Raw genomic sequence first — 25,291 nt, forward strand, 5'->3', positions numbered from 1 at the left:
GAACCATTGCTGAGAACCACCTTTCTGCTTTGGAATCCATTGTACTCTTAAGAGATCATATGATCCTAAACTGTTCTTTTCCTTGATAACCTGATATCTAGGTAAATCTTGTATCAGGAGCTCCTTAAGGATATCAAGCATTAATAACATTGCTACTCTTCTCAAGCTTAAGAAAAAGAAAGAAAAGGGCTAAGAAAAGGGCTAGGGATTTAGCTCAGTGGTGTAAGTGCCTGCTTGGCAGGCGCAAGATCGTGAGTTCGATCCCCAGTACCAAAAAAAGAAAAAAGAAAGAAAAGATTCTCTAGGTCTACAAATATTACCTTTTAGGAAAAAAAAAAAAAAATCAAACAGATTGTTAATTTGACATTGAACCCACAAGAATTTTTGCTCATTTTGAAGTACAGTAAGTCCCCAACCTATGAATGAGTTCCCTTTTGGGAGAATGCTTGTAAGATTCATACCTAAGTCCAACAAAGTGAGCCTTATACATTGCACCTGTGAAAATTCCTAACTTGAATGTTTGTGAGTCAGGGACTTACTATATAAGATTATTTTGTGAGTCTCATTCCACCAGTGAACAGTGTCATAAAAACCATATTTTATTTTTGGTCAACACATTTGATGCAAACCGTTATTTCTCTTCTTTTTTTGACCCATAAGAGTTCAGCATTTTATACCCATTTTACTGCTAAGGAAACTGGAAATGGTTACTAACTTGCTTGCCCTTGTGGTCCCTCAGATGTAGGTAGGTTCAGGGGTGATGTCAAGAAGCCAGGTCTGTGTGACACCTGAGCCCGTGCCTTTTCTGCTGCCCCTGGCGCCTCCAGCAGGCCATGGGTAAGCAGAGTTCAGGATCCCAGGATTCATAGCATCTGTTGTCCAGTTCATTTGACAAAAGAGTATGTTAGTTTGACCTATCTAAACCACGAGGCTGGACAATCAATAGTGTTTTTTAAAATTACCTTTCCCTTAACTTTTCCATTTAATGTTTCATGAGATGCAGGATAGTGTCTAACAGCCAGACCTGATTTTGGTAGTATAGAGCTGACAGTCCTGCCCTCTGTGTCCAGGGCTCTCTGTGGGCTGTCCCACTGTGACTTCTGTTAGTGAAAGATGGTGGGAATTTTCACCTTGAGGTGTGTGGATAACAGTGTTTTAGGTTTTGTTACAGGTGTTACAGACTTGCCCTGGCTAACCCAGGTACAGTTTTCATCTTTACCAGTATAAGCTTCTGTGGGGCATTCCAAAGCCCCAGATCCCAAATGTTGTTACAAGAATCTTCTGGAGCTGTTCTCCTAAGTTGCTTTATTCAGTAATTGGAAAACAGAATGAAAGTAGTCTTTCTGTAGTTGGCTTAAACTTTCATGGCCAGCTTTTTTCCTCCTGAAACCATCCAGGAGTTTGCTAGATGTTATGGCGTGGGAAAAGAGCTCATTTCAGGGACAGAAAGAGAGAACGAACAAAAGGAAGGCTAGGGCGAAATGGGATGAAGTAGGACTGCACAGTCTGCAGCCTTTGCCGCATATTGAAGGTGCAGAAACTCGGATGCCTTTGAAAGCAGATGCACAGAAACCAGCCAGGAGAGAAGAGGGCTCAGAAGACTGCTGCCTCCAAAGGCAGGCAGTTGGGAAGCTCAGGGCTGCCCTCTGGTAGTCATGTGTGTCAGAGCACGGCACCTTCCCTGGCAGACCTATCAGCCTTTAGCCTATAAGCCCGTCGGCCTTTGGCTTTGGTGTTTTGTGGAAGAGGGGCCCCAGTGGGCAAGCTTCACTAACCCTGCATGATGCTGAAGGAGTAGATCGCAAGGGGTAAGTCTGTCATCTGCCGCGCAGGATCTTTCTTTGATACCATGGATTAGCAAACAGAAGAGTGTGATGTGGTTCTTGGTTCTGTGCCCTGACTTGCAAGTTAATTAGTTTTCTCCTCTTGCTCCCCCTTTCTCTCAGCAACTCCGAAGTCAAGCACGAGCCCTGATTACTTTTGCTGGAATGATACCCTACCGGACATCTGGGGACACCAATGCGAGGCTGGTGCAGATGGAAGTCCTCATGAACTAAGTGCCATGCTCTAGGGGCTTCTGGGACTGCACAGTGTCAGTATATTAGGCACATGGGCCCTCTGGGGTGGGGTTTCTGGTTTTGTTTCTGTTGTGTTATGTTGTGTTTTTTGTAGTATGTATTTTTTGTCAACACCAATAAATTTCTTTGATTTGTGTTTCTTTTCAACATTCTTTTCTTTTCTTTTTTTTCTTTGAAATTTTGTTTAGATTTTAATTTGTGTATTGGGTGGAAATGTTATCATAGCCAGAGTGAGAGGCTATATAGGTGTCTATAAATTGACCTTAAATGATTAAAAATTTACCCAAAATGAGCAAGGAAACAAAGTCTTTCAGAGTCACTTATTTAGATGTACTATTCCTTAGAGCAGATTGCAGTTCATTTTCACATTTCTATTTGAATATGAAACAAATCTCAGTCTTGGATGATTTCCGATTTGCATATTAGATAGCAGTGCTGCCTGTGCTCCTTCTCTCCCATTGTGTCTTGAAGTCCAGGTGATCCATGACCATCCCTTAGGTCATCTGCTCTGATTTTGGGATTAATTAGTTGGTTGTTCTGTTGAAATCCCACTGGAGGCAAAGCATAGGCCATGAGAAAGAAGGCGGCAGGTGCCCCAGCTAGAGCTTGAAGGGTCAGCCCTTGCTTCCTTAGCCCCTGCAGCTGTCACTCAGAGAACTGACTGATTGGGTTTGGGCACCTCTTTTCCCTCTGTGTAGGCAGTTCCACTGCTTGGATGACACCATTACCCACTCAAGAAGATGTTGGCTAGGCGAGCTTATGGTCACATTCTGAGGTCTGATATACAGAACGTGAAGCAGCTATCATATGGCACCTGCGCTGTAGGTGTTCAGTCACTGAACAGTAGTCACCCATCATTGGTTCAGTATCTCCCACCACCAATCCCAAAAGTTCAGGTATAAATAGGAGAGGAAATGAGGACAAGTGTTTGTTTCTGGCTGGGCCAGTTGTGACACGCAGATGCTAAGATGCTAACGGGTCTCCCAAAGGTGCCCTTGCCCTAAGGAGAAGCCTTTCATTACAGGGTGTGGTCACCCACCTCTTCCTTTAACACTTGTTAAAGTAAGTGTTATTTTCCTTTTGGGAAGGAGCTAATCTGTAGATAATAGGACCATCTGCTGCTGATCTGTTGGATTTCGGTTTCCATCAAGAATGTAGCTGAAGATCAGCAGGGGTGTGTCTGTGCTGCTCCTGTGGTCCCATTTTGTCATGCTGGGGTGCCATCTTCAATTGTGCTTTATTGGCAAGTCTGAGAAGATGAGTCCTGCAGGGGACTTGATTTAGCAAGTTATGCCCTGCTTATATGTGCTGATTTAAACAAATTACTTGTTTTTATAGTGCTTTTAAAAGAACTCTGAATTTTCAGTGTTTTGTTTTTTAATATTGGGTCTTATTCACAATATAAAACAATGTCATAAATGAGAGTAGGACCAAGTTATTTAAATAGTGTATGCTTAATGACTTATCTCTTGTTTATTACCCTGTGAGAGGTAATTGTGGATTTGTTCCTGCATATACAATTCTACTGACTTAGAATAGTAGAACTGTATGCCATCTGTATAGAAAGGATCAGTACTTTTGACCTATGAAACCAGAAGAGAGAAGAAAGCAATCAGATCTAATCTGCAAGTGAAAGTAAAGTGGTCATTAGGTGGCAATTGATTTGCTCAGAGAAGACTTGTGGGAAGAGTAAGATAACTAGGTGCTAAACCAGAAGGCTAGGTCTGCCAGAGCCAATGTCCTTCATACTGATTCTGTGGCCACACACAGTCTGTTGGGTCTGTGCAGAACTGAAGAGAAACAAACCATATTTGCAAAGACCACGACATCAGCAGGTTCCCTTGCATCCATACCTATAGACTTTGCTAAAAATTTAGAGACCTCAGACAAGATACTACCTTCCAGAATCCTCAGCTTACCAGTACAGAGAAATTCTTTCCCAATACATTGCTCCGTGATTTCACTATTACCTAGAGAATCTGAGAGCAAATGACACTGGGAGTCTCTTGTCTTCCAGGGATGAGATTCCAATCTAACAAAATCAAGGGCATTTGGAGACCGACAGGGTTATTAGCACCTGTCTTCATATGGCTCCTATTTAAACTCACTGAGACACTCTTGGTATTAACATGATCTGCATCCTCTCCAGAAGCCTAGAGATTTGACTTCATGGACCCCCTTGTTTTTGTTTTAAAATAAACTTGATGTCCAACTTAGAAGGGAAACTTGAAATGGAACTGGTAAGCTCTTTTATAACAGTTCCTTATGCTCATGAGCTGGGCATATTAGCGAAGCGCAGGACTTGTGCCTGTGTACACCGGGGCCAGATGGCAGACGCAGCTTCTCCCTCTAAGAACTCACAATGCAATTAGTGATTTATCCATGATTTGGCTTCCTCTGTTATTCTTTTGATGCATCATGTTAAGTCATAGATTTTAGGTTACTTTAAGCAAAGGGCAATAACTTAGTGTCTAACCCTTGCTGATTAAAACAAAACTAAAGACTGTTCATCCCTACCTACTCTATTTGATTGAGTAAATGCTCTCAGTCCAAACAATACTAAATTCAGCAATTCATCCAGATGTGCCAGCACCCAACTGCTTCAGACTGGACCAAAACCTTTTTTCTCCATTAGCACTAGAACATTTGTCTGCTTTGTTAGGTATCTCATATCACTTGCCAGATTTACATCATGCCATTCAAGAAGTGCGGGGAGCCAGCAGCATGCTGTGATAGAGATTAAAACCCCAGACTGGCACCCTGCCCCAGGCCTGCTAAAGTGCTGCCAACCCCAACTCTGTGGACTTGTACTGAGCCTCACTGAGCCATGGCAGTGAGTTGAGTACTGTGTCCAGCACTTTAGGAAGGAGGTGTTACCTATAAAGTCCCTGGTGGGAATACACGTTTTACTTTGGTAAAGATTTTCGTGCCTAAATTTCAGCAATATCAGAGAAGCCAGCAACTCGTGAAACAAGAACTGTCTAGAATCCTGGAGGAATATGAAGTTGTTTTCAAGGTCCTGAATGCCCACTGACAATAATTCTAACAAATTGCCTGCCCACAGCCCATTTTCTGACGGTTTCGTAGAATGTATAGTTTTAGTATTCCTCACAGAGTGGGGGCAAGGAAACAGTGAGTCTGCCACTTGTTTCTACCTGAAAAGGGCAGTGGAGTAAAGCAAAAAAACAAACGAACAAAAAACCCCTACTGACTAGAATGCTCAGAAAAGAAATGCCAAATGATCTGTGCTTGTCCTTGCACTGCTAGGCATGTAACTTGTGCCTGGCTAACAGAAGTCATGGGGATTTATGTGTCAGCAGATAGCAGCAAAGCCACGCTAGTGCTGGGCCATACTGGGTAGCTGGAGATGTCCATGGTCAGTCCCATCCTAGAGTTATGTGTAACTGTACGACAAGGGATGCTGGCTTCAAATGGGTCTTTTTCCAGGATCATGTAACTGGGAATAACTCGTAAATGGTTAACAGGTGAAGAAGTAAAAGTTTTGTTCTCAGCTTTGATTTGTGAAATTCATCCCATGGTGGCTTGTGCCATGTATTTGACCAGATGCTTTGCTTTGAGCTCTTCCCCACCCCCATCCCCTAGATCAGCTTCTCATGCCTGGATTCAGACTTTGTTTCAGTTCAGAGGTTGTTATCAAGCATTTAGTCTGAAATGTAGAGGAGTGGGATTTTTTCAAGGTCAGATAAAGGAAATTTGCAGAGCTACCTAGGCATCAGGAAATTTGATTTTCACTATTGATAATAAATGCTAGGGACTAGAGAGGTGGTTCAGTGGCACAGTACCTAGCATGTATGAGGTCTTGGGTTCAAGTCCCAGTGGGGAGAAGGGTGATGAGAGCATCATTATAAAGACTTGATCTTTAACCAAAAAAGTGGGAATGGGGAGGTAGGTGGGTGCTGGCAGAAACCAACATTGTTCTGGCATGATCTGTACTGTAGCTTCCTTTGCCCTTAATTAGGGATTTTCTTGGGGACAAGAGAGTGAAAATGTTTGCCTCAGGCACTGGCTTCTATTTGAGTAGGAAGTGGAGAGTTGGTGATCCCAGAGGGAGCAGCCATCTTCAAAATAGCAGACCCAACTTCACTAGGCTCTCTGGTGGTGGCCAGAGTTAGTAAATAAAGGACACTCAGTTGCCTTTGAATTTATGTAAGCATTGCAGAAGTTAGTGTAAACATGTCCTGCTGTGACCTGGCTCCCATCTTGTTTCTCGCTGGCATACACCACCTAGAAGTCTTCTTGCCTGGCTCAGGCTGCTTGGAGCTCTCTAGCTAAATTGGATTACCCTGATTTGTCACTGTGTCACTTCTGGGTGCAGTGGAAATAACAGTGAGATTGAAGTCACTTGAGAGAGAGCAGAAACTGGAATGCAGTTTTGAAGAGCAAGGCAGACAGACTGAATGGGATAATTGTGGGCACCAGTTAACCTCAACTCCCGTCATCTACTAGGTATTTTTCCTTCAGGGATGTCAATCACCAGGTACTTTATGCAGAGAAAAAAGAGGCAAAGTGCTCTTTTCTCACTTGATCAGTAGTAACCTGTGTTAGAAACCTGATAGAATTCGTTGCTTTATTCAGCTGACTATTTGCTTTCTTTTGTCTTTGCTTTCCTGACATTGTAGCTGTATGTGGTGTTTTGGGGAGAGGGGACAGGGTGGATATTATATGTGTTTTGCATGTTCCTCTCTATATATAACTTCTGCATTTACTGTTTAGGATGCTCTCTTCACCCCCATTCCTGTCTCTAGTGAGTACATTTTTGAAATGTTTTTGTTCAGTCCTTTAGTGAATGGAAAACTCTTTCCTGGAAGTGTCTAGCTGAGGTACAGGCTAGGGCTCTTCAACACCAGCAGAAGTGCTCTTCCCAGCTTCTAGGGCTGAAGGAGCCAGGCCTTCTCCACTCCGTGCAAGGAAAGATCCCAAGGCCTGCCTAGGCCCTGGGTCTGTGAAGTCCCAGAGCCTCTGTAAGTATAGGACTTCCCCTCACCTCATCTTACCCACCGACCCTCCAGATTCAGTGCCCTGAGTGGGGTCTGGGGAAGATCAGATTCTGGCTGGAAGTGTGGTAGGACAATAAATGAAAAGCATGTTAGTGGCAACCCCCGCATGCAGCATGAATTTTGGAACTGGAAACAGTTAAATTCTGCGACCCTTAATAGAAAGCATTCTAATGGAGAGTGAGAGCCAGTGTTGGCCTTGCAGGAGGGCGAGGCCACGGATTGGATGGTGAGAGAGACTTGGGCCTGACCATAGGGCAGATGTCTCATGTTCTCTGGGACAGGAATTAGACAGTTTTTGGTCAGAAGGGGCGTCCTCAAGATTTGGGGTAGGGGTTTCTGCTTAGAGATACGGAAATGATGGGAAATGGGGTGTTCGTTTCTCTCTACTGGGGGACTATTGCCCTGATGAGAACCCTGGAGGAGCTACAGAGAGTTTCAGCCTATTCTCTACATAGTGGCCCTGGAGACATTGGGAGGCCATTTCCTCATGAGTTGTCTGGGAGACTGGACTCTCAAACCCATCCTTGAGTTTAACGAGGACACTCTTTAGTACCTCCTGGAACTGGACTGGGCTGGGCTGAAAAGCTATAGCTATGAAGGGGACACTGGAGGTATGTGGGGGTGAGGACCACTAGCGTTAAGGGTGACCTGTTTACAAGGTTACTTCCCGCTGCAGGCTTTTCAGTGGACTGAGGATTCTTTCTGAGTCACCCAGGTGGCAAGAGAAGACACAGGGCCATTGGTCACCCCAACTACAGTGGCCCCTCAGCTGTTCCCTGGAAATTGCCAGATTTGGGCAATACAAGCTCTGGGAAGCAAACAGTCACAGAAGTGGGAAGTGATGTTCCAAACCTGGGAGAGCTGCTGGCAATGGTGGTGCACAGAACACTGTCACTGGGAGACTGGCTGGAAATGCCTTCATTTCAGTTATCCCAAATACCTCCTTCCCTGATAGCACCACGCTTGCTACCCTGCTGACCACCCCCATACTCAGGGAGTCTCTAAGGTGAGCTTTTGTACTGATCAGTCTGTCAGGTCATGTAACTGGGGTTTTAGGAAATTTGAAATCCCATCCAAAAGGGCATTTTTGTAGCCTCAAAAACCGATGTTTGAGTTGTGGCCCTCTGGTGGCCAGTGACCGCCATTAACATTAGAAGCATAAACTACCCAAGGATTTCAGAGCTTCTTTTAAAGCTAAATTCTGAAAGTAAAGAGCTCAACAGTGATGGGGTGAAAGAGAAAGAACAAGTTGCACTGGGAAAGTAACCTTACGATCAGAGCCTCAAAGCACAGAGCTCTAAGCAAAATGAGCAATCCCTAGCTAGGCAGCTGCCCACAAGTCCTCAAAGCTGTGCACTGTAAGGGGACATCCACAGCTTGGCATCTGGCCTGGAAGTCAGCAAAACCCTTCATCACGCTGTGGTGATGGTGCAGCTGGGGGAAACTCTGGACTCCTTTTGCTTATGTGAAAGGCAAAATACCAGTTTCCATCCTATCAGTTTATTGGGATGATCAAGTTGATATTTATACATTGGGCTCTCAGTAAGTAAAAGTTAATTTGGTCACTCTGCTCCTGCCTCATTGAGAGGGATCTCTAAGGCAAAAGGTGTATCCACTGCCACTTAGCATCTACCCTTCCCAGCAAGTGTGGGTGCAGGTAGAATAAATTACCCCCACATCAGCTATGGATGGATTTATTCATTTGGCAATATACAAAATTGGATCAATGACAGCCAAAAATCTGCTATTAGGGGACACTGACATGTCAAGTTCAACTTGTGCTTCCTGTTTGTCATGTGACTGATAAGTAGCAAATGGTTTAGGCCTCTCCGCCAGGTGTTGTTCTAGAAACTGGACAGTGGTGAACTGAAATGAGATCCCTGCCTCAAAGAATTTACATTTTACTGGAGCGAGCAACAGTAAGGGGCCTCTTCCTGTTCCTAAGTGGACCTCTGCCCACTAGCTGACCCCAGGGCTTCACTCACCCTTTCAACACCCACCAGGGCTCTTGGGAAGAGCCATGGGATGAATTCTGCTTTCCTGGGATCACAATGTAGAAGGGGAAAAGAGATAAGAAGGTACACAAAGACAGGGGCACATAAAGATTGAGTTACTGGAACTTCTTTTTTTGTGTGTGATGCCAGACACTTGTAATCTTAGTGGCTCCACTCATCTCCCTCTCCCCCTGCCTCTCAGCTTTTTCTCCTGTCGCTCCTCTTTCTTGGTTTTTGGCCTGAGGGCAAAAACTGGATATGGTTTATTAAACTGACCCTGAGCTTATAAAATAAAACCTAAAAATGTCATTGAGCTACCCATAATCATTTAAGATGTATGTTTTTAAGGTCTCCCTTGTGTATTTTTGGAAAGAGGTAAAAAAAAGAAAGAAAAAAGTGAGAAAAGGCAGGATCTTGTGAAAATCTCCAAGTCGGGCTGTGTGAGCTGCCTGCCCTGGTGCTGGGCTCACGCTGCACATGCAGCCTGCCACAAACCAAGGTCCGCTGCGGCCTGTCTCACTTCTTAGCACTTGCCTCGCCATCTTTGCAGTCACACAGAATCTGTAGTTTAGAACAAGCATTCTTGTTCTTGACATATAGCTACTCTAATCTTTATCAATAGATTAGGAAGGCAGGAAAAGAGTTGTACACAACAGCTGGACTTTTACTCAAAACTTTATCTTCAATATCTTTATATCTAGGGACCTGTGGAATGTAAGCAACTCACAAAAGATTTTAAAAGTTTAGAGATGTCACTTAGTGACTATAAATCTAACACAATTATAGAATGTTTTACCACCACACACAACTTTAGTCTGGAAGTCACCAGTATAATAAGATGTGTATCTTTGAAGATACACATTGTATCTTTGAAGCCCTGTACACTTAGGGTACACAAAAGCATTTAATATACTGTGAGGTTAATAATAAAATATAAAAATATACTGTGAGGTTAATAATAATTTGCTATAGCTACATTTAGTTTTTATATTTAAGGCAGAATTTAAATTTTTAAAAACAGGCTTACAAGGTGTAACTATTGACAAGAATTAAGGAGCATCTTTAGAGTTTTTGTAAGTTCAGGAAACAGTGCTGTTGATCACAAATAGACTTTTTGTGTAACATAAGTGCATTTGGGGGGGGGGGGCTGGAGATTTAGCTCAGTGGCATAAGCACCTGTCTTGCAAGCACGCAGTGGTGAGTTTGATCCCCGGCACCAAAAAATAGTAATAAAAAATGCATCTCATTTGTACAGTAGCAAAATGTTTTAACCAAAGTCTCTACATGTAGATCAACTTTCAAATGGCAGGACCACACTTAGATGGCAGATTTCAATCATTTTATATGTCTGAAGTCTAGATTATACTGTATAAAAGAGAATATCCAGTAGTTATTTTGTATGTGTAAGCTCATGTAGTCTTAACTTTATAAACTTAACTTTAAAACAGACTCACAGCATATCTTGGTTTTAAATATATAGGATTTATCATAAGCTAACATAATTATTGTTTATTTAATTATAAATGGGTTGCTGAAAACATCAAGCCAACATTAGGTTTAACTTAAAACTCAGTTTTAGTAACTAAAAGTTTAACCATGGAAAACAAAAGAAACTATCTATACTAAATATAGAACTATTGTTTTAAAATCTAGTTTTATAAGTTTAACCAAAAGGATTTTAATATCTTAAGAAAACCATGAATAATTTTAGACATAGAAGACTTAACCTTTAATTACAGCCAATTTAACTATGTTTAGTAATATATTTAGTAACATTTTTGGGGTGTGTTACCATAAGACTGGAGAAAATCAGAAAATCTCATCATTGGACAAGACTGAACAAATTGGCTCAGATAGCTGCTCTTTTATCCACAGATAGGGGTCCTGTCCATCAGACCTTTTAACAATTATTTTAGATGATCTATGCAAAATAAATCATAACAGTTGTTATCTTTTATCAAGGAAACTATAAGTTATCATGCAGACAATAATAGGCATTGCATTTATAAAAGCAGTTTTTGATATTATCTTGATTGGCTAACAACCTAGATGGAATCATGTCACCAACTTTAAAGACATCTTTGTTATTACCAACATTTAAATTAGCCCACTGTTAAACTATATGAACCAAAGGACATTGGTGTTGATATCATGAATGTCCACTTACCTATAAGCCAATCTAAGTAGAAATTTCAGAGAACAATATATATCTGAAAGTTGACATATTAACCCAAATTATATAGAATCTATGTTATCATAATTGATCATTTATCTTAATTTTTGAATAGCTATTTACAGAATGTAGGCTACTCAGGGTATAACTGTTCCTCTGACAGCTTTTCCCCACTTGAGATTTACTGTGGTAAAATGCTCCTTTGACAGCTATTTCCCTGTGTTAGAGATATGGTCAATTGCTTTTTGCTAGTTGTTCTCCTGTACTAGAGATACTAAGTAAAATTTTCGATATAAGATGTAGCCCTCAGGGAGATAAATAACTAGAAAGCTCTTATAAGAGAGGTTAGGAGATAAGAATGCCACCTTATACCTCTTGTTACTCTTTTTTTCTACCTCTCTCTGTACATGACAGCAAGAGAGTGGGTCTCCATGCTGTGGGGCAGTTGACTTTGTCTCACACTGCCTCTACAAGTTATCCAGGAGGGTGTGCCTGGGGCCTGATTCTCATGATGAATGACTGAATAATCTGGGTTTGACTGAATAAATTTTGGGTATCCAAGTGACAGAAAACCCTCATAAGGATATACTTTACCCCAGCTTCTAGGACAAAGGGATGATGGTACCAAGAAGCTTTTGTTTAGAGAAGTAGCCAACAGTGAACTAGCCAGCAGTGAGCAGCAGGGAAACTAGCTTCCCTGCCCACAGAGGAGGAGCTAGAGTAGGTGAGGCTGGCTTTCAGCAAACTGGAGTGGTAAAATGACCTTTGCCCTAACCTTTTTCAGGGAATCCAAGGAGATTGCTTGTTAGATACTGGCTCTGTGGAAGTTAGGGCAGGGGTATCAGGGACCAGGGGACTCAGAATGTTAAGCTGGGATCCAAACTCATTCCCTGGTAAATCTACTGAGATGTATCTGGAGAAGAGAGGGGTCTGTCATATTAGCAGAGAGAGAAAAATGCAAACAGATTACCCACTATTTTTTAGGGACAAAAAAAAGGGGGGGACAGAGAAAGAGAGTGTGTGATTGATCTGTCTGTTCTACCACACTTACCTCTCTGTAGAGAAGTTGAGCCCCATATTGGGTACCAAAGATGTGACCCGCTCTCTCCATCTGAGTTTTTCTCCTGAAGATGACAAAGAATGACATGGCAGAACAGGTGCAAGAGGTGGCTTATTAGAACAAAGAAAAGCCTTCAATAGATGAGAGGGGCAAAGAAGGATGCCAAGGGAGCACCCAACTTGAAAAAAGGCAGACAAAGGATGTGTAACACTGCAGGCTTGCTGCTGCTTTTTGCCATCAGTAGGTTTTATTAGTCCTTTGTCTTTTGCCCTCCAATTTCCCTTGAAACTTATCTCACCTTTCCTTCAGTTTAATCAGGCCCTTGTAGTTTGTCCCTTATCTCTGGGTCTCACTAGCATACTGAGAGACTCAGGCAGGAGAACAGGTTCCAGACTGGGCAATTTAGCAACTTAATGAGTTCATGCCCCAAAAAATATTTTTAAAGGGCTAGGAATGTAGCTCAGTAGTGAAGATCCTGGGTTCAGTTCCCACTAGTACTATAAAAAAGCCCAGCAACAACAAAAATCAGGATTCCTAGAGGCTTGGGGATGCAGGAGCCAGCTACAAGTAAGTAGGATTCAGACCTATGAGAAATGGGAAAGCATTACGTGGTGTGACCATCCTCTTAGCCCAGGGTACAGCGAGCCCAAGGTACGCTCTTGGCTGCAGCTGTCCTGCTTCTTATGCCCCAGCCATGTTGTGCAGCTGTTAATCTCTCCTACGACCTTGAAGCAGGAGAAACAACAGGACTCAGGTAAGCTGAGGGGCTGCCAGAGGTTGCAGACCTCTTGTTTGACCCTGCCCTCAGGGAGAAGCTAACTATAGAATATTCTTCTTGTTCAAGAGGTGAGTATGTGGGGTAGGGTGTGTGTGTGTGTGGGGGGGAAGCTCATGAGACAGCGATGGGTCAGGGGTGTCTGATTTGGGATCACGTACATGACCAGGCAAGCCAACTAATATAAGGCTGCCTGTTGCTCTTGGCAATGGGTCTAGCACAAAGGGCTGGTGGCCAGCTTGGGTATTCATGCATCTAAACAGAAATTAAAAGCCTTTTACAAGATGGTAGATTAAGAAACAAAACTCTAAATTAGCATTCCCAGCCCAGAGCGATAACTCAGTGGCGGAGCCCTGGCTTCCATATCCCTTTGGACTGTGCACAGCTGTAGTCAACAGACCTGCTTTCCTTTAGCTTTCGGCTCCAACTTTGCAGTTCTGAATGTCAGTGACATCTTACAATCACCTTGAGAGCTCATAGAACTTCTGATTTCCACGCTACTGTCTCCCTGAGCTTCTGTCCTAGAGAAAGACCAGACACTGATCCATGTTCTTTAAAAGGTCCCTGGGCAATTTTCATGCCCTGCCCGTGTCAGGAAGCCCTGTTCTGACTGAAAGCAGAGACTGATGAAGTGGACCTGTCAGCCTCTCAAAATGTAGAACCCCCCCACCCCAAACACACATACAACACAATTGTTTGTAAAATGTTCGAGATGTACTAAATACGATAATGATTTCACTTGGTTAGGAAGAAGCATGCCACATAGGGCCCATTTGCCAAGGGTCCCTGCCAAGGTCAAAGACAACCATCCATGTAGTTTTTGATGCTGGGTAATTAACCAGTAAGAATGATGTGCAGGGAGTCATCATGCATGTGGGATTCAGGGGAACATTTTCCAGGAAACAAGTGAATGAACATCTGCCAAGTTGGATTGAGTCCCCCAACCCTGATCAAAGACACTCTTCCCTGGTGTCTACTGCTGCAGCCTTCCTGTGTCCACATTTGCAGGACTTGACTGGGGGCGGTTCGCAGCCTCTTCACTGCACAGCGCTGCTGCAAGCTGTGTGCCCGCTGGGGTGAGAACCCCACTGTTGCTCTGCTAGATAGTAAACAGTGGCTACTGTCTTTGACCATGGTGGGAACATGGTAAGCTGACCCAACAGGCCAAGGAATGGTGCCTTTTTTCCCTAACCAGGCAGGATTGCACTTTCTATTTATTACATCTCTCTGCTCCACATGCAGCCAGTCCCTCAGTCTTCCTGCCAGGGGTTCCTTACCTGCACCCAACCAGGTGCTCCTTGCACCCAGCTAGGAGGCTCCCTGTGGACACAGTCTGAAGCAGAGATCCCTGTCCCCATCCTACCAAATGCAGCCTGAGCACAAGTCATCTTGCATTGCCTTCTGGGTGCTGGATGACCACTGGCAGAAGGGCCTTAGGAACTCTGCTTTGGGGTGTTAAGGTGAGCAGCTTGTTTCAAGTAACTGGTAAAGGGGAAGCCAGAGAGTTGTGGAAGCTGTTGACTCTAAATTTCTAGATGTCTGAGTGTACTTCCTGCTTTTACACACAGCTTCTGTTGAAGCCTGAGTTTTGAAAACTGCAAACAACCAGAGGCAATGCCCTTTGTATTTCTGCTTCTGATCCTGAGCTTCTGTTACTCCCACTCTTCCCTATGTCCCACTTTTTTAAATAAAAAATATTTTTTAATAGCTGCTTTTACCAGCAAGCATTATCATAAACTGGACAAACTGGCCTAACAGGTGTCAGTTTGTAGGACTGGAGTTGGTTTTTCCATACTTTTCTGTTAGCTAAAATGCTAAATTCCCCCTTCCCCATTTTTAAAAAAATTTACAAATCTCTATTAATGTTTTCTAAAATATTTCTCTCACAAAGCCCCACTCCTGATCACTTAAAAACAAACAAACAAACCATTCACTGGAGAATTTCTCTATTTGTTGGATAATGAAAGCAAAGTATACAGATCATAGAGTAGTGGTGTAGAGCCAAGCCAGGGGTCTTTCATCTCATGTCCTTCCCACTCCCTGTGCCCGGGGCTATGCCTGCTTGGGGCACAGGATGGCGGGGGTAGAGTGGAGAAGTTTAAAGGCAGCTCTGAGATTCTAGGGCCCCTGGTTCCTGCTGCAAGAGTAGGTCCTAGTCTCCTATGACAGAAGAGTCCCTTAAAGAGTGTTCTGGTTAGAAATGCATCTATGGAATTTAAATTTGGGCAGAATGACCATGTTTGTCCTATTTAGTTTCCCATACAGTGAGAAACACTAAAGGTGTATTTTAAAATGAGATTAGGGATAGGACAGGCAATAGGTTTGACTGCTTGGTCTTTTAGGAGAGCATATTGGCAGAGTCAGCAGGGTGAGGGAACAGTGTTCACATCTGTTACTACAGGACTGATTTTTTTTTTTTAAATTAGAATTACTTCTTCGATGGTGTTGATGCAGCAGAGCTAAGCTCAGGCCACATCTTCACTGGAAATCTTAGCTATGCTTGAATGGAGGGATAAAGGGTTGATTGAGATTTGCTTTCTTTGTGAGAAGGGGAAAAGAAGAAAGAATTAACCATCGTTCTTTTATCAGATAGTGACTGCTGATCATGATTCCATTTGCCGTGGCTGCCGGGAAGTTTCAAGCATGGCTTCTGGGAAGTTCTAAGCTAACACTGGGTTCTTGCCCTCTGAATTGTTGGTTATCTTGTTGGCTTTATTCTAACTGGTGTTTCAAATGCTTTATTCCACCCTTGCCCTAGCCAGATGAAGTCATCCCTCTTATCTGGGGATCGATGCTTTTCTGACTGATGCTGGTCTCACCTCCTAAGGATGGTGATTGTACCTTGTCATTCTGCATAGCTCCCAAATAGCTACATGTGTCTACATAGTATCTCCAGTTGTTTCTGGAGTGAATGATGGTTAAACATTATTTTTCAATCTATTTATGAACAAAATGGAACCAGGAGTCCTTTTTCACTACAAAAATGTTTTAATGTATGTGTATTTTCCCTTTTTCGCTTTAGTATCAGTAGCTCCAAATTACTTCCATGTCCAGACATCAAGTGCTCTGCTATAGCACTGTCCAGGTAGAAGCACCAGGACACACCACAGGGGATGCAGGCTTATAAGAAATCCCAGTTTCTCGATCCTGGTTGCCAGAAGGCTGCAGCTCAGTCTGTGGCTTCCCAGGTCTTCCCAGGGCCTGATCCTCCATTGCCACTCTGTTCCTCTGCTCTGTACAGGTTTTTGTGTCTCTTTCCCTCTTCCTTGCAATCAAGTCTGTGAGCCCTGTGTGGGCAGAGACCTAGCTCCCATGTTTGCAGGTCGAGGTCCTGGTGCCGCTCTGGCCCAGGGCAGCCCGGAGAAGATGTTTGTTCAGTTTTGTCACTGACTGGAAACCAGCGGAGCCACGCCTCAGAGGAGAAGCCGGCAGAGTTCTGGTATCTTGCTGCAGCTGGTGTTGTGAATCAGGCCGACGAGCAGCGCATCCTCTTACCCGGCTATTTCACGACACCAGGGTTGCATCATACCCATTCTCTCCAGGCGAGCCTCGTGGGACCAGGTCAGATGATGCAAGGACTCGGGCAGAGGGTGGGGTGCCATGAGTCTGTGCCAAACCACAATCTCTGTACCTTACTGCATTCCTAGAATCACCTGGGGAGCTTTAAGAAAATACCAATGTCCACCCCTTACCCCTCCTCTGCCCAGACTCAGGATGTCTATGGTAGGTGCCAAACTGGCATTTGTTAGAGGCCATGTGCAGCTAGGAGGAGCACAGGACTGAGCTGGGTTATTGTCTGGTTTTGCCTGTCTGGCCCATAGCATCAACCCAACTGGACCCCTTCTGTCAGGACACCCCACTCAGAAAACATACCCTCATTCCCCATGGAGTCCTCCCTGGTCCCCACTTCTCAGGAACCCTGGCCTCACTCAGATCCACAGGCTAGTTCTGTCCTCTGCCTTCAGATACACCCCAGCGTCTAGCTCCTCATAGTGACTCCCGGCCTGGCCATGCCCACACCCTGCAGTAGCCCTGACTGGTCTCTCTCAGTGCATGCCAAAGTGACCTGTGAGAATGATATCTCTGACTGCCCCAGAACATTCTCATTCTCACCCTGGCCTATGAGCCAAATGCTCCTCTTCTGTGTCTCAGACTGTATCTCCTTAGTCTCTTCACTCCATCCAGTATCATGGGCCTCCTTGTCCTTCTTGAAGTTACAGTACCCTCCCCTGACAACCTCTTAAAACCTGTTCACACGAGAGGGGCTCCCACCTGTGGAAATCAGCTCAAATTTTCCATCCTTGAAGAGACCTAATACCAGTCCTAAGAAAAACTGTCGTTTCCTTAATAGTACTCACCACCAAAGGTATTGTAACAATTACTGATTCTTTATTTGTCTCTCCTACTAGAATGTAAGCCCCGGTGGGCAGGGTCTTTGTCATGTTCCCTGCGGTTCCTCCCTTTCCTAGTACAGGACATGGTATGCAGGGGACACTCAATAAATGTGGTGGAATAAAGAAACAACAGCCTGATGTCCACCATTTCTTCTCTCCTTCCCCACTGCTCACAGCACCCCAGCCCAGTCCTGCCCACCTTGTCCACTGCATGGCCAAGCCCATCCTCTCTTCTCCTCTTCTCCTGGAAAGCCCTCTCCTCTGCTGGATGGCTGCTTCGTCTTCTTGCTGGTTTGTCTGCCAACCTAGGCACCATGGTGCAGGGCCTCGTACATTAGAGAAGCAAAATGATTGCTGAGGTGCCTCTGAGGTGGCCACAGACAGGAGACCAGAGACCCGGAGGTCGTCAAGGGCCCTCCTCCTACTCCTCATCTCCTCCTGTTCCTCTTCTCGCTTTCCTTCCCCTCCTCTCCTGCCCCAGCATCTGGGGTGTTTGCTTCTAGGTCCCTGACTGCTGAGTCTTTCAGGTCCTTGCTGCTTCATTCTCCTTCTTCCTTCTAGGAGCTGGGGAAGGTGAGAGCCCTCTGTCTGTCAAGGGCTGACCCTGATGGGCATCATTTTTAGGTGTCATTTCTGCTCTGCTGCTGCAGAAGCTAAGGCTTATCCAGGTCAGGTGACTTGCCCAAAGTCACATAGAAAATGACAGAACTGAGACTCCCCAAGGCCAAATCCCAGGATTTGCTCAGGATACTTGGAACCTCTCACCTGGGGGCCATCTGGCCTGGGGGTTCTCCCGGAAGCTAAATTCTGGAAGCCTTGAACCATTTGACCCTGCCTGATCCAGAAGAATGCTCCTGATCCAGAAGAATGTTTCAATCAAAGTTCCATTCAAATACAAGATTCCCCTTTTGTGTGTGGGGTGCAGGGTCTGTGCTTTAGGGTGAGGTGTCAGAGACTCCCTTTAGTTTATTCTACTGGGAAGCCCTTCAAGGGGTCCTGCTCAGACTCCATTCTTGCTCCCCTCCAAGGTTAAGGTAGGCCAGGGAGGGGAAGTGGCCTGCCCAAGGTCACCCAGCAAATCTTTGCCATAGCCCCAGTGCTCCTGGAAATAGCCTTGGCCCCTTTTTCTCCTCAGATCTTTATCAGGAATTTTCCACAGCTGCCCAGGGCAGTGTAAACATGGTGTGAGAGACTGTGGGGCAGCTGTGAGTTCTGCCAGTCAATTAGCAGGTTAAGAGTAAGAGAGTGATAAGATCTTCCCCAGGGCCCCATGAGAGGGAATGAATGAGTAACTCTGCACCCCTGAACCCCTCCCCGCTCTGTCCCCCATCCAGGGTGCAGCCTGCAGAGACTGGAACATTGACCCAGCTGGGGTCCTTGGCCTGGACTTCTGGTCCGTGAGGCCTCAGCCCACTGGCAGCAGCCATGGGGGCCAGGGACACATCCCTGCAGGCGGAGGGAATGGAAGGGTAGAAAGGGAACAGGGAGCTTGGATGTTATTAAGAGGAGCCCTGAGAAGATTCTTTTTTAAAAAATTAGTGTGTGGCAAATTGGAAAGGGCACATAGTGATCATAACCTTTTGAGTTTGTCATTGAAGTCTAGGTTCTCTCAGGTCCAATCAGAAGAACTCCACGCTGGAGGAACCCAGAAAATCCCTGGTGCATCCCTGCTTGGGCCAATTTGGTCGTCCAAGGGTGTTCACACGGCCACTCTCCATCTTTCTTGGTTCTGGGTCCCCTCGCTATAGCCAGTCTTGAGCAACTCCTTGGAGCTGCTCCAGGTGCTTGGAACTGTGGCTGAACAAAACAGGGCCAGATCCTGCCTTTGTGGGCTTCCAGTCTACAAGCCAGATGACATTTAGGGCCCTCTCCCCAGAAAAATGCCCTGAGGCTTGCCAACTTGGTTTTGAGGCTGGTGCTGGGGCACATCTATAAGTCCAGCTCCCCAGGAGGATGAGGCAAGAGGACCATCAATTCAAGGCCAGTCTGGGCAACTTAGCAAGAGCCTGTCTCAAAATTACGAAACAAACAAACAAAAACTAGAAAGGAATGGAGATGTAGCTCTGTAGTAGAGTATCCTTGGGTTCAATCCCAAGTACAGTACTGCAAAACAAAACACCCTCATCTTGCAGGGTGACTCCCCCACAGTTTGCTACACTATACACCTGAGCATTTCCACTTGGTGCCTCCTGCCTGACCAGCCTAGCAGGGCGCATCTGTCCTGGGAGACCCTGGCCCAGAGCATGAGGTGCGCCATGAGCCAGCTGAACCTCTCTGGGTTCCCATAGTGAGTGCTGACTCACTGTGGGAAGTCAGGGAGCCCCGAGGACTTTGAGCCCTCAGAGGAGACTCTCTGGGGAACTAATGTGAGCTCTAAGAGGCAGGGCTATGAAGAAAAGAGAGTGAGTCCCCATTTCTCTGGGGGATGGCTGGAGCCTGAGTGTAAGCTGAGAAATCCCAGGTGCAAAAGCTGGCAGAAGTAGTGGCCTTCTGGTCTCCACGTGGAGACCCCAAGAGGAACCACTCATCCTCCGAGACTCAGGCCAGGGTCCCCTCCGAAGGAAGTCTTCCCTGCCTGTCCCCAGCTTGACACTCTATAGCCTGACACGCTATAGATCTCTCTCCCATTGCTGCACCCACCGCACAGCAGGGGTGCAATGTTTCCAGGTCCAGCCCCACCCCCAACTCTGCAGTGCTGAGTGTAGACAGTGTCCCACCTTTCCCTGGCTCCCGCTTCCACCCAAGCATGGTGGGTGCTCTGTAAAGGCTGCTGGAGAGGTGAAATGAGTCAGTGATTTTTTATGAGCTTCTAGGCGCGCCCCCCCCCCCTGCCTTGGGCTCAGTGCTTGTGGACAGAAGGGAAGGAAGTAGCCCTGGGCAGGGTGGGGAGTAGGCTGCAGTGCAAACTCCAAGCTTCTGGTGGGCCTTTAGAGTCAGGGAGCCAGGCCTTCCTACCCTCTTAGGGGAAAAGTGGTCCCAGCTGGGGCCCTAGACGCAGGGCAGACATTGAGAGGTCTCACAGCAGCTTGGAGAGTACGTCCTTGAAGCACCCACTCACTAACAACTAATCTCTCAAAACCCTGATCCATCTCTTCCATCCACCTACAACACATTTCAACACAGTTCTGTCCCTCTTGTGGCCTCGAGCTCAGGTAGCCTTAATGACAGAATCTACTCCCATTGCCACTGTGCATTCAAAGGTGGCCTCCTGGTGCTGCCAAAACCAGATCCTGACCTAGCCCAGCACTGGGCCAGGAGACAAGGTCTCCTTCTCAGGTCCCTCAGAGTCCTGGCTGGGGATCTCCTCAGGCCCGTTTCAGAGGAGCCACCCCAGGACTCAGTGGGTGACTGGCTCCAGGCAAGTCCAGCCCTGCCAGTCCCAGGCAGGGCTCCATGTCACCAGTCCAACTGTGGGCCGGACAGGAAGGGCACGTGTTCCAACCACACCTGTCCAGGGTCGCTGCTTACCAGCTGTGGGCGGTTTGGGCCACCTTCCCACCCTTTCCCCTGCTATAGACTCAGCCTATAAAGCCACCCTGCATGTCCTTGCTGACCCTGGACCCCTACCTGAGCCACAATGGCAGAGCTGCCCACAACAGAGATGCCCAGGGACACTGCTCTGTGTAGCGGGCGCTTCACCATCAGCACCCTCCTGGGGGGAGATGAGTCCCTACCAGCCGCCACCTATGACACCAGCCACCCCAACCACCTGACCTACGGCAGCACCCTCTACATGCGCACCTTTGGGTACAACACCATCGACGTGGTGCCTGCCTACGATCACTATGCCAACAGCGCCCTGCCCGGCGAGCCTCGAAAGGTCCGGCCTACGCTGGCCGACTTGCATTCCTTCCTCAAGGCAAGTGCCCCTCAGAAGACAGCCACTTCCTGGCTGTGTGACCTAATGTCTCTGAGCCTGGGGGCTGTCACCTGGGCTGTGGGATGGATGAAGGGAGGCCCACATGGACTGGCAGGAGAGGGAGCTGTGAAACTCTGGGCATGTGTCATCTTTCTTGTCCAGGCACTGGCAACTCAAAGGTAGAGTGAGCTGCCTAGAGAGGAAGTGAGCTGCCCACCAGCGGCAGCATGCAAACAGGCTGTACACCGCTGACACAGATGAGGAGAAGAGAGCAGGAAAGATGCTCTTGGGGAGTGTGACAGGTGTAGGGCAGGGAGTCCGATTCTCACAGCCCCTATCTAGCCTCAGTTTTCCATCTGACGTCAACCATTCTTGATTCTAGGCCTGAGACTTTACACTTACAGTCCTCCCCACCCAGAGCAAACCTCCGTCCTGACCGCTAACGGCTGTACACAGAGCTGTGTTCCATCCCGGGCTGCTGAGCTGAGGGGCCAGGAAGAAAGTCCTAGACGCTGTGTGTCACTTGGGCATGCACAGGAGGACCTGCTGCACTGGAGTGGAGCCTGGGTCCCAGTCCCAGCTCTGCCAGGGGCTCCTGTGTGGTCTGGAACGTGCTGTGGCCCCTCTCTTGAGCTGTGTGTCTACCTAGCTGGGTCCCAGGCTTCCATTCTGCAGCAGGAAGCTGGTGTCCAGAGCACCCAGCCTCCTATGTCACCTGTCCCCACTGCTATGTAGTCTTTCTTAAAGTCCTGAGAGCAGCTCCACACCCCTGAGGCTGAGTCTGAGGTGGCCACGCATGGCACCATGCTGCAGGAGGGTGACTGGCTGCAGAGACGCAACCCGCAGCACCCATGCCTGCCTGACTTGTGGCCTCTGGTCCCCCAGCAGGAGGGGAGCCACCTGCACACCCTGACCTTTGACAGCCAGCCCAGTCATGAGCTGACCAACGGGCTGGTGGAGGACGAGGCGGGCACCCCCAGTGAGAAGAGCCCCGGGGAGCCTGTGCGCTTCGGCTGGATCAAGGGGGTGATGGTAAGTAGGCTGAGGGCCTGTGAGAACCTCAAGCTGCACCTAGGCTCAGCTGTGACTCAGGCTCCAGTGTTCAGGGTAGACCCAAGGCCCAGCCTGGGCCTCAGTTTCCCCCACCTGCATGTAGCTTCAAATTTTCTCTGATTTGGGTTCCTAACACCCCTGTGAGTGCCCTAGGCTGAGACCCAGGCCTGAGGCAGATCTCTGCTGAGTCACACTAGTACGGCAGTGGGGAAATCACAAATCACTTAACTCACTGCCTCGGTTTTTTGTTGTGTGAAATGAGTATTAAATGAATTCATAAATGTAAAGCCTTTGGTCAGTACCTGCCAGGGAGTAATATGAAAAGGCTGTTAGCCAAGCGTGATTGATACGTGCCTGTGATACCAGGTGCTTGGGAGGCTGATACAGGAATGTAAAGGTGAGGTCAACCTGGGCATTTGGTGAAACTGTCCCAAAATTAAAAGTAAATGTAAAGGATATGGAGGGGGCTTAGTGATAGAGTCTTTACCTAGCTTGTGTAAGTACCACTAGAAAAAGAAAAAAAAGGAAAGAAAAAGAAAAAAGATAATGTTTTCCAGAGCCACCAGAGGGCAGCACTCATATACAGTATATTGACAACCCGTGTGTGTCTGTGTGTGTCTGTATCTGTGTCTGTGTGTGGTGTTGTGTTGTATTTTTTTATTCTGCCACACGTGAAGGGAAAGGTTTACTTTAGTTTACAGTATGAATAAGCTCCCAGACAATAAAAAACAAAAAAAAGTCATATGAATTCTGCTCTGGAAGGCATGGGGTGCCTAGTTCTGACCTTAATGCTGCCAGCTGCCAATTGGCTATGATTATTTCTCCACCTAAACCTTGAGCCCACTCTGATGCCAAAGAGTCACATTCAGGGTCTATGTTCCCCTCCTGGAGGAGCTGGCCCACACCTGGAGTGTTCCGTTTAGTGTCTCAGAGCAGGTAGAGGACCTTGGAAATCTCTGCCCCTTGGTGCGGCCAAAGACCATAACAGGCCTTTCCATCTGGGAACGTTAATCTCAGCCTTGGCCTCTTACTTTTCTTTCAGTTGGAAAATGAAGTCACCACAACCTGAGCTCTAGTTCTGCTTGTGAGTGGGGAGTTGGCTCAGCAGATATGTCACACACAAGCCAACAGCTGGCCACTGGGGCCAAGGCTAGGTCTGGCAGGCACAGGATCCTGGTTTGGAATAGGAGGAGTGTTGGTCTTGCTTGCAACCCATCCTTAGACTTCAGTGGGAGCGCAGGAGGGTGGGAAGGAGGAGGGTGCCCTTTTGCTCCAGTGAACCAGAGGGCCTGGCCCGTCAGGGTGGGTAAAGCACAGAGAACTCAGGGTCTCCCACGCCCAGGAGGTTGATGCCATGCCATGACCAGCCGCAGGGATTTTTGTGCTTGGCCATGGCGTATGTGATCTACCCAGAGAGCTTCTGATCTGTCTTCCTAGATCCGCTGCATGCTCAACATCTGGGGTGTGATCCTCTACCTACGGCTCCCCTGGATTACGGCGCAGGCGGGCATTGGTGAGTGGTGACCTGGGAAAGGAAGGAGCTTGTGCGTGAGTCCTTGTCCCCTATCACTAAGACCCCTTGGAGCAGGCTTGACCTTGGGCTGCAGAGACCACAGTGGGTCAGGCTCTTCCTCCCCGGCATAGCCCGGAGTCCCTGCATTGACAATGGTGAGGGTGATGTGACAGAGACCCACTGGACAGGGAGTCAGCTATCCCAAGGGCTCTCCTGGGCTGCTTGCCCTCAGCAAGTCACTTAACCTCTCTGAGCCAATTCCTGCTGCAGAGCAAGTGGTGAGGAGCTTGCATTCTGGAAGGTCAGGGTTCAGATGAGAGCTTCGCCTCAGGCTGTGGGAACTTGGGCTACTTTGTTATTCTCTGTGAGCCTGGTCTTCCTCATCAGTCAAATACGGCTGATGACAGCATCTGCCTCACAAAGCCACTACAGTGTTTATACGATGCAGGAAAAACAGCATAGAGTTTGGTACCCAATGCTGCTTGTAATGGTAACCATCATTTTTTTTTTAATTTTAATTTTATTTTTTTGGTACCAGGAATCAAACTCATGACCTCATGCTTGCCAGGCAGGTGTTTATGGTGCAGAGCTAAATCCCTGGTCCCTGGCACTTTATTTTTATCCTTTGTTTTTAAAGGGGGGCACCTCCCCTCCCATACCTAGCAATCCTTTTCATGTTGGCTCATGAGCTCCTGGACTATTTAAAATATGCCAGATTAACAGTGATCCATTTCTTAGATGATAGAACTGAGACTCAGAGACAGGCAGTGAATTAGTAGGTTCCTCCCATGGCTCTTCACCTGGGGAACACCCTGACTGGGTCTTGGAGCACACATGTCTACCCCACACAGTCCTGACCTGGATCATCATCCTGCTGTCTGTTATGGTGACCTCCATCACTGGCCTCTCCATCTCGGCCATCTCCACCAACGGCAAGGTCAAGTCAGGTGCGCCCTAGGGACCCCACTTCATGGACTCCCTACCCATGGGACACCCTGGTTGCCCCTGTAGTTGCAGGTGAGGGCTCTGGGCAGGCTCCCTGCATTACAGGATGAACTTGGTTCCTCCTGCCCTGTGTCCCCTGGTCACCTTACCGAGCCCAACCTGGCCAGCTGATTCCTCTGGTTTCGTGGCTGCCGGCTCTGGCTCTGGTAGGTGGCACCTATTTCCTCATCTCCCGGAGTCTGGGCCCAGAACTGGGGGGCTCCATCGGCCTCATCTTTGCCTTTGCCAACGCCGTGGGTGTGGCCATGCACACCGTGGGCTTCGCAGAGACTGTGCGGGACCTGATGCAGGTGAGGAGGGGCTGGGCCCTGGGTTGCCCTACCATCCTTCTCCCCACTGGGCCGGCCTTCCTCCCTGCTGCACGATTCC

General features: G+C 47.0%; 2 protein-coding genes across 10 annotated transcripts in view; both read left to right on the forward strand.

Annotated features, from left to right (window-relative positions):
* Nucleotides 1-2,225, forward strand: part of Nup93 (nucleoporin 93) — a 104,684-nt gene extending 102,459 nt beyond the window's left edge. For all 4 annotated transcript variants that reach the window (XM_003472081.5, XM_063247353.1, XM_013154818.3 and 1 more), the window contains one exon: nucleotides 1,947-2,225. In XM_003472081.5, coding sequence (XP_003472129.1) covers nucleotides 1,947-2,057 — 111 coding nt within the window. In that variant the 3' untranslated portion in view covers nucleotides 2,058-2,225. The remainder of the gene's footprint in view (nucleotides 1-1,946) is intronic.
* An 18,809-nt stretch (nucleotides 2,226-21,034) lies between these two features.
* Slc12a3 (solute carrier family 12 member 3) overlaps nucleotides 21,035-25,291 on the forward strand; it is a 33,831-nt gene continuing 29,574 nt past the window's right edge. For 3 of the 6 annotated variants that reach the window (XM_005004685.4, XM_005004686.4, XM_063247356.1), the window contains exons 1-5: nucleotides 21,036-21,351; nucleotides 22,237-22,383; nucleotides 23,842-23,917; nucleotides 24,769-24,864; nucleotides 25,073-25,212. In XM_005004685.4, the coding sequence (XP_005004742.1) occupies nucleotides 21,070-21,351; nucleotides 22,237-22,383; nucleotides 23,842-23,917; nucleotides 24,769-24,864; nucleotides 25,073-25,212 (741 nt within the window). In that variant the 5' untranslated portion in view covers nucleotides 21,036-21,069. Of the gene's footprint in view, nucleotides 21,352-22,236; nucleotides 22,384-23,841; nucleotides 23,918-24,768; nucleotides 24,865-25,072; nucleotides 25,213-25,291 lie in introns of all 6 variants that reach the window. The other 3 variants (XM_003472078.4, XM_003472080.4, XM_063247355.1) reach the window with 2 other exon arrangements.

The sequence above is a fragment of the Cavia porcellus genome, unplaced genomic scaffold (assembly GCF_034190915.1).
Source record: "Cavia porcellus strain 051 isolate PalLab524CR breed Dunkin Hartley unplaced genomic scaffold, mCavPor4.1 scaffold_4, whole genome shotgun sequence".
Classification (NCBI taxonomy): domain Eukaryota; kingdom Metazoa; phylum Chordata; class Mammalia; order Rodentia; family Caviidae; genus Cavia; species Cavia porcellus.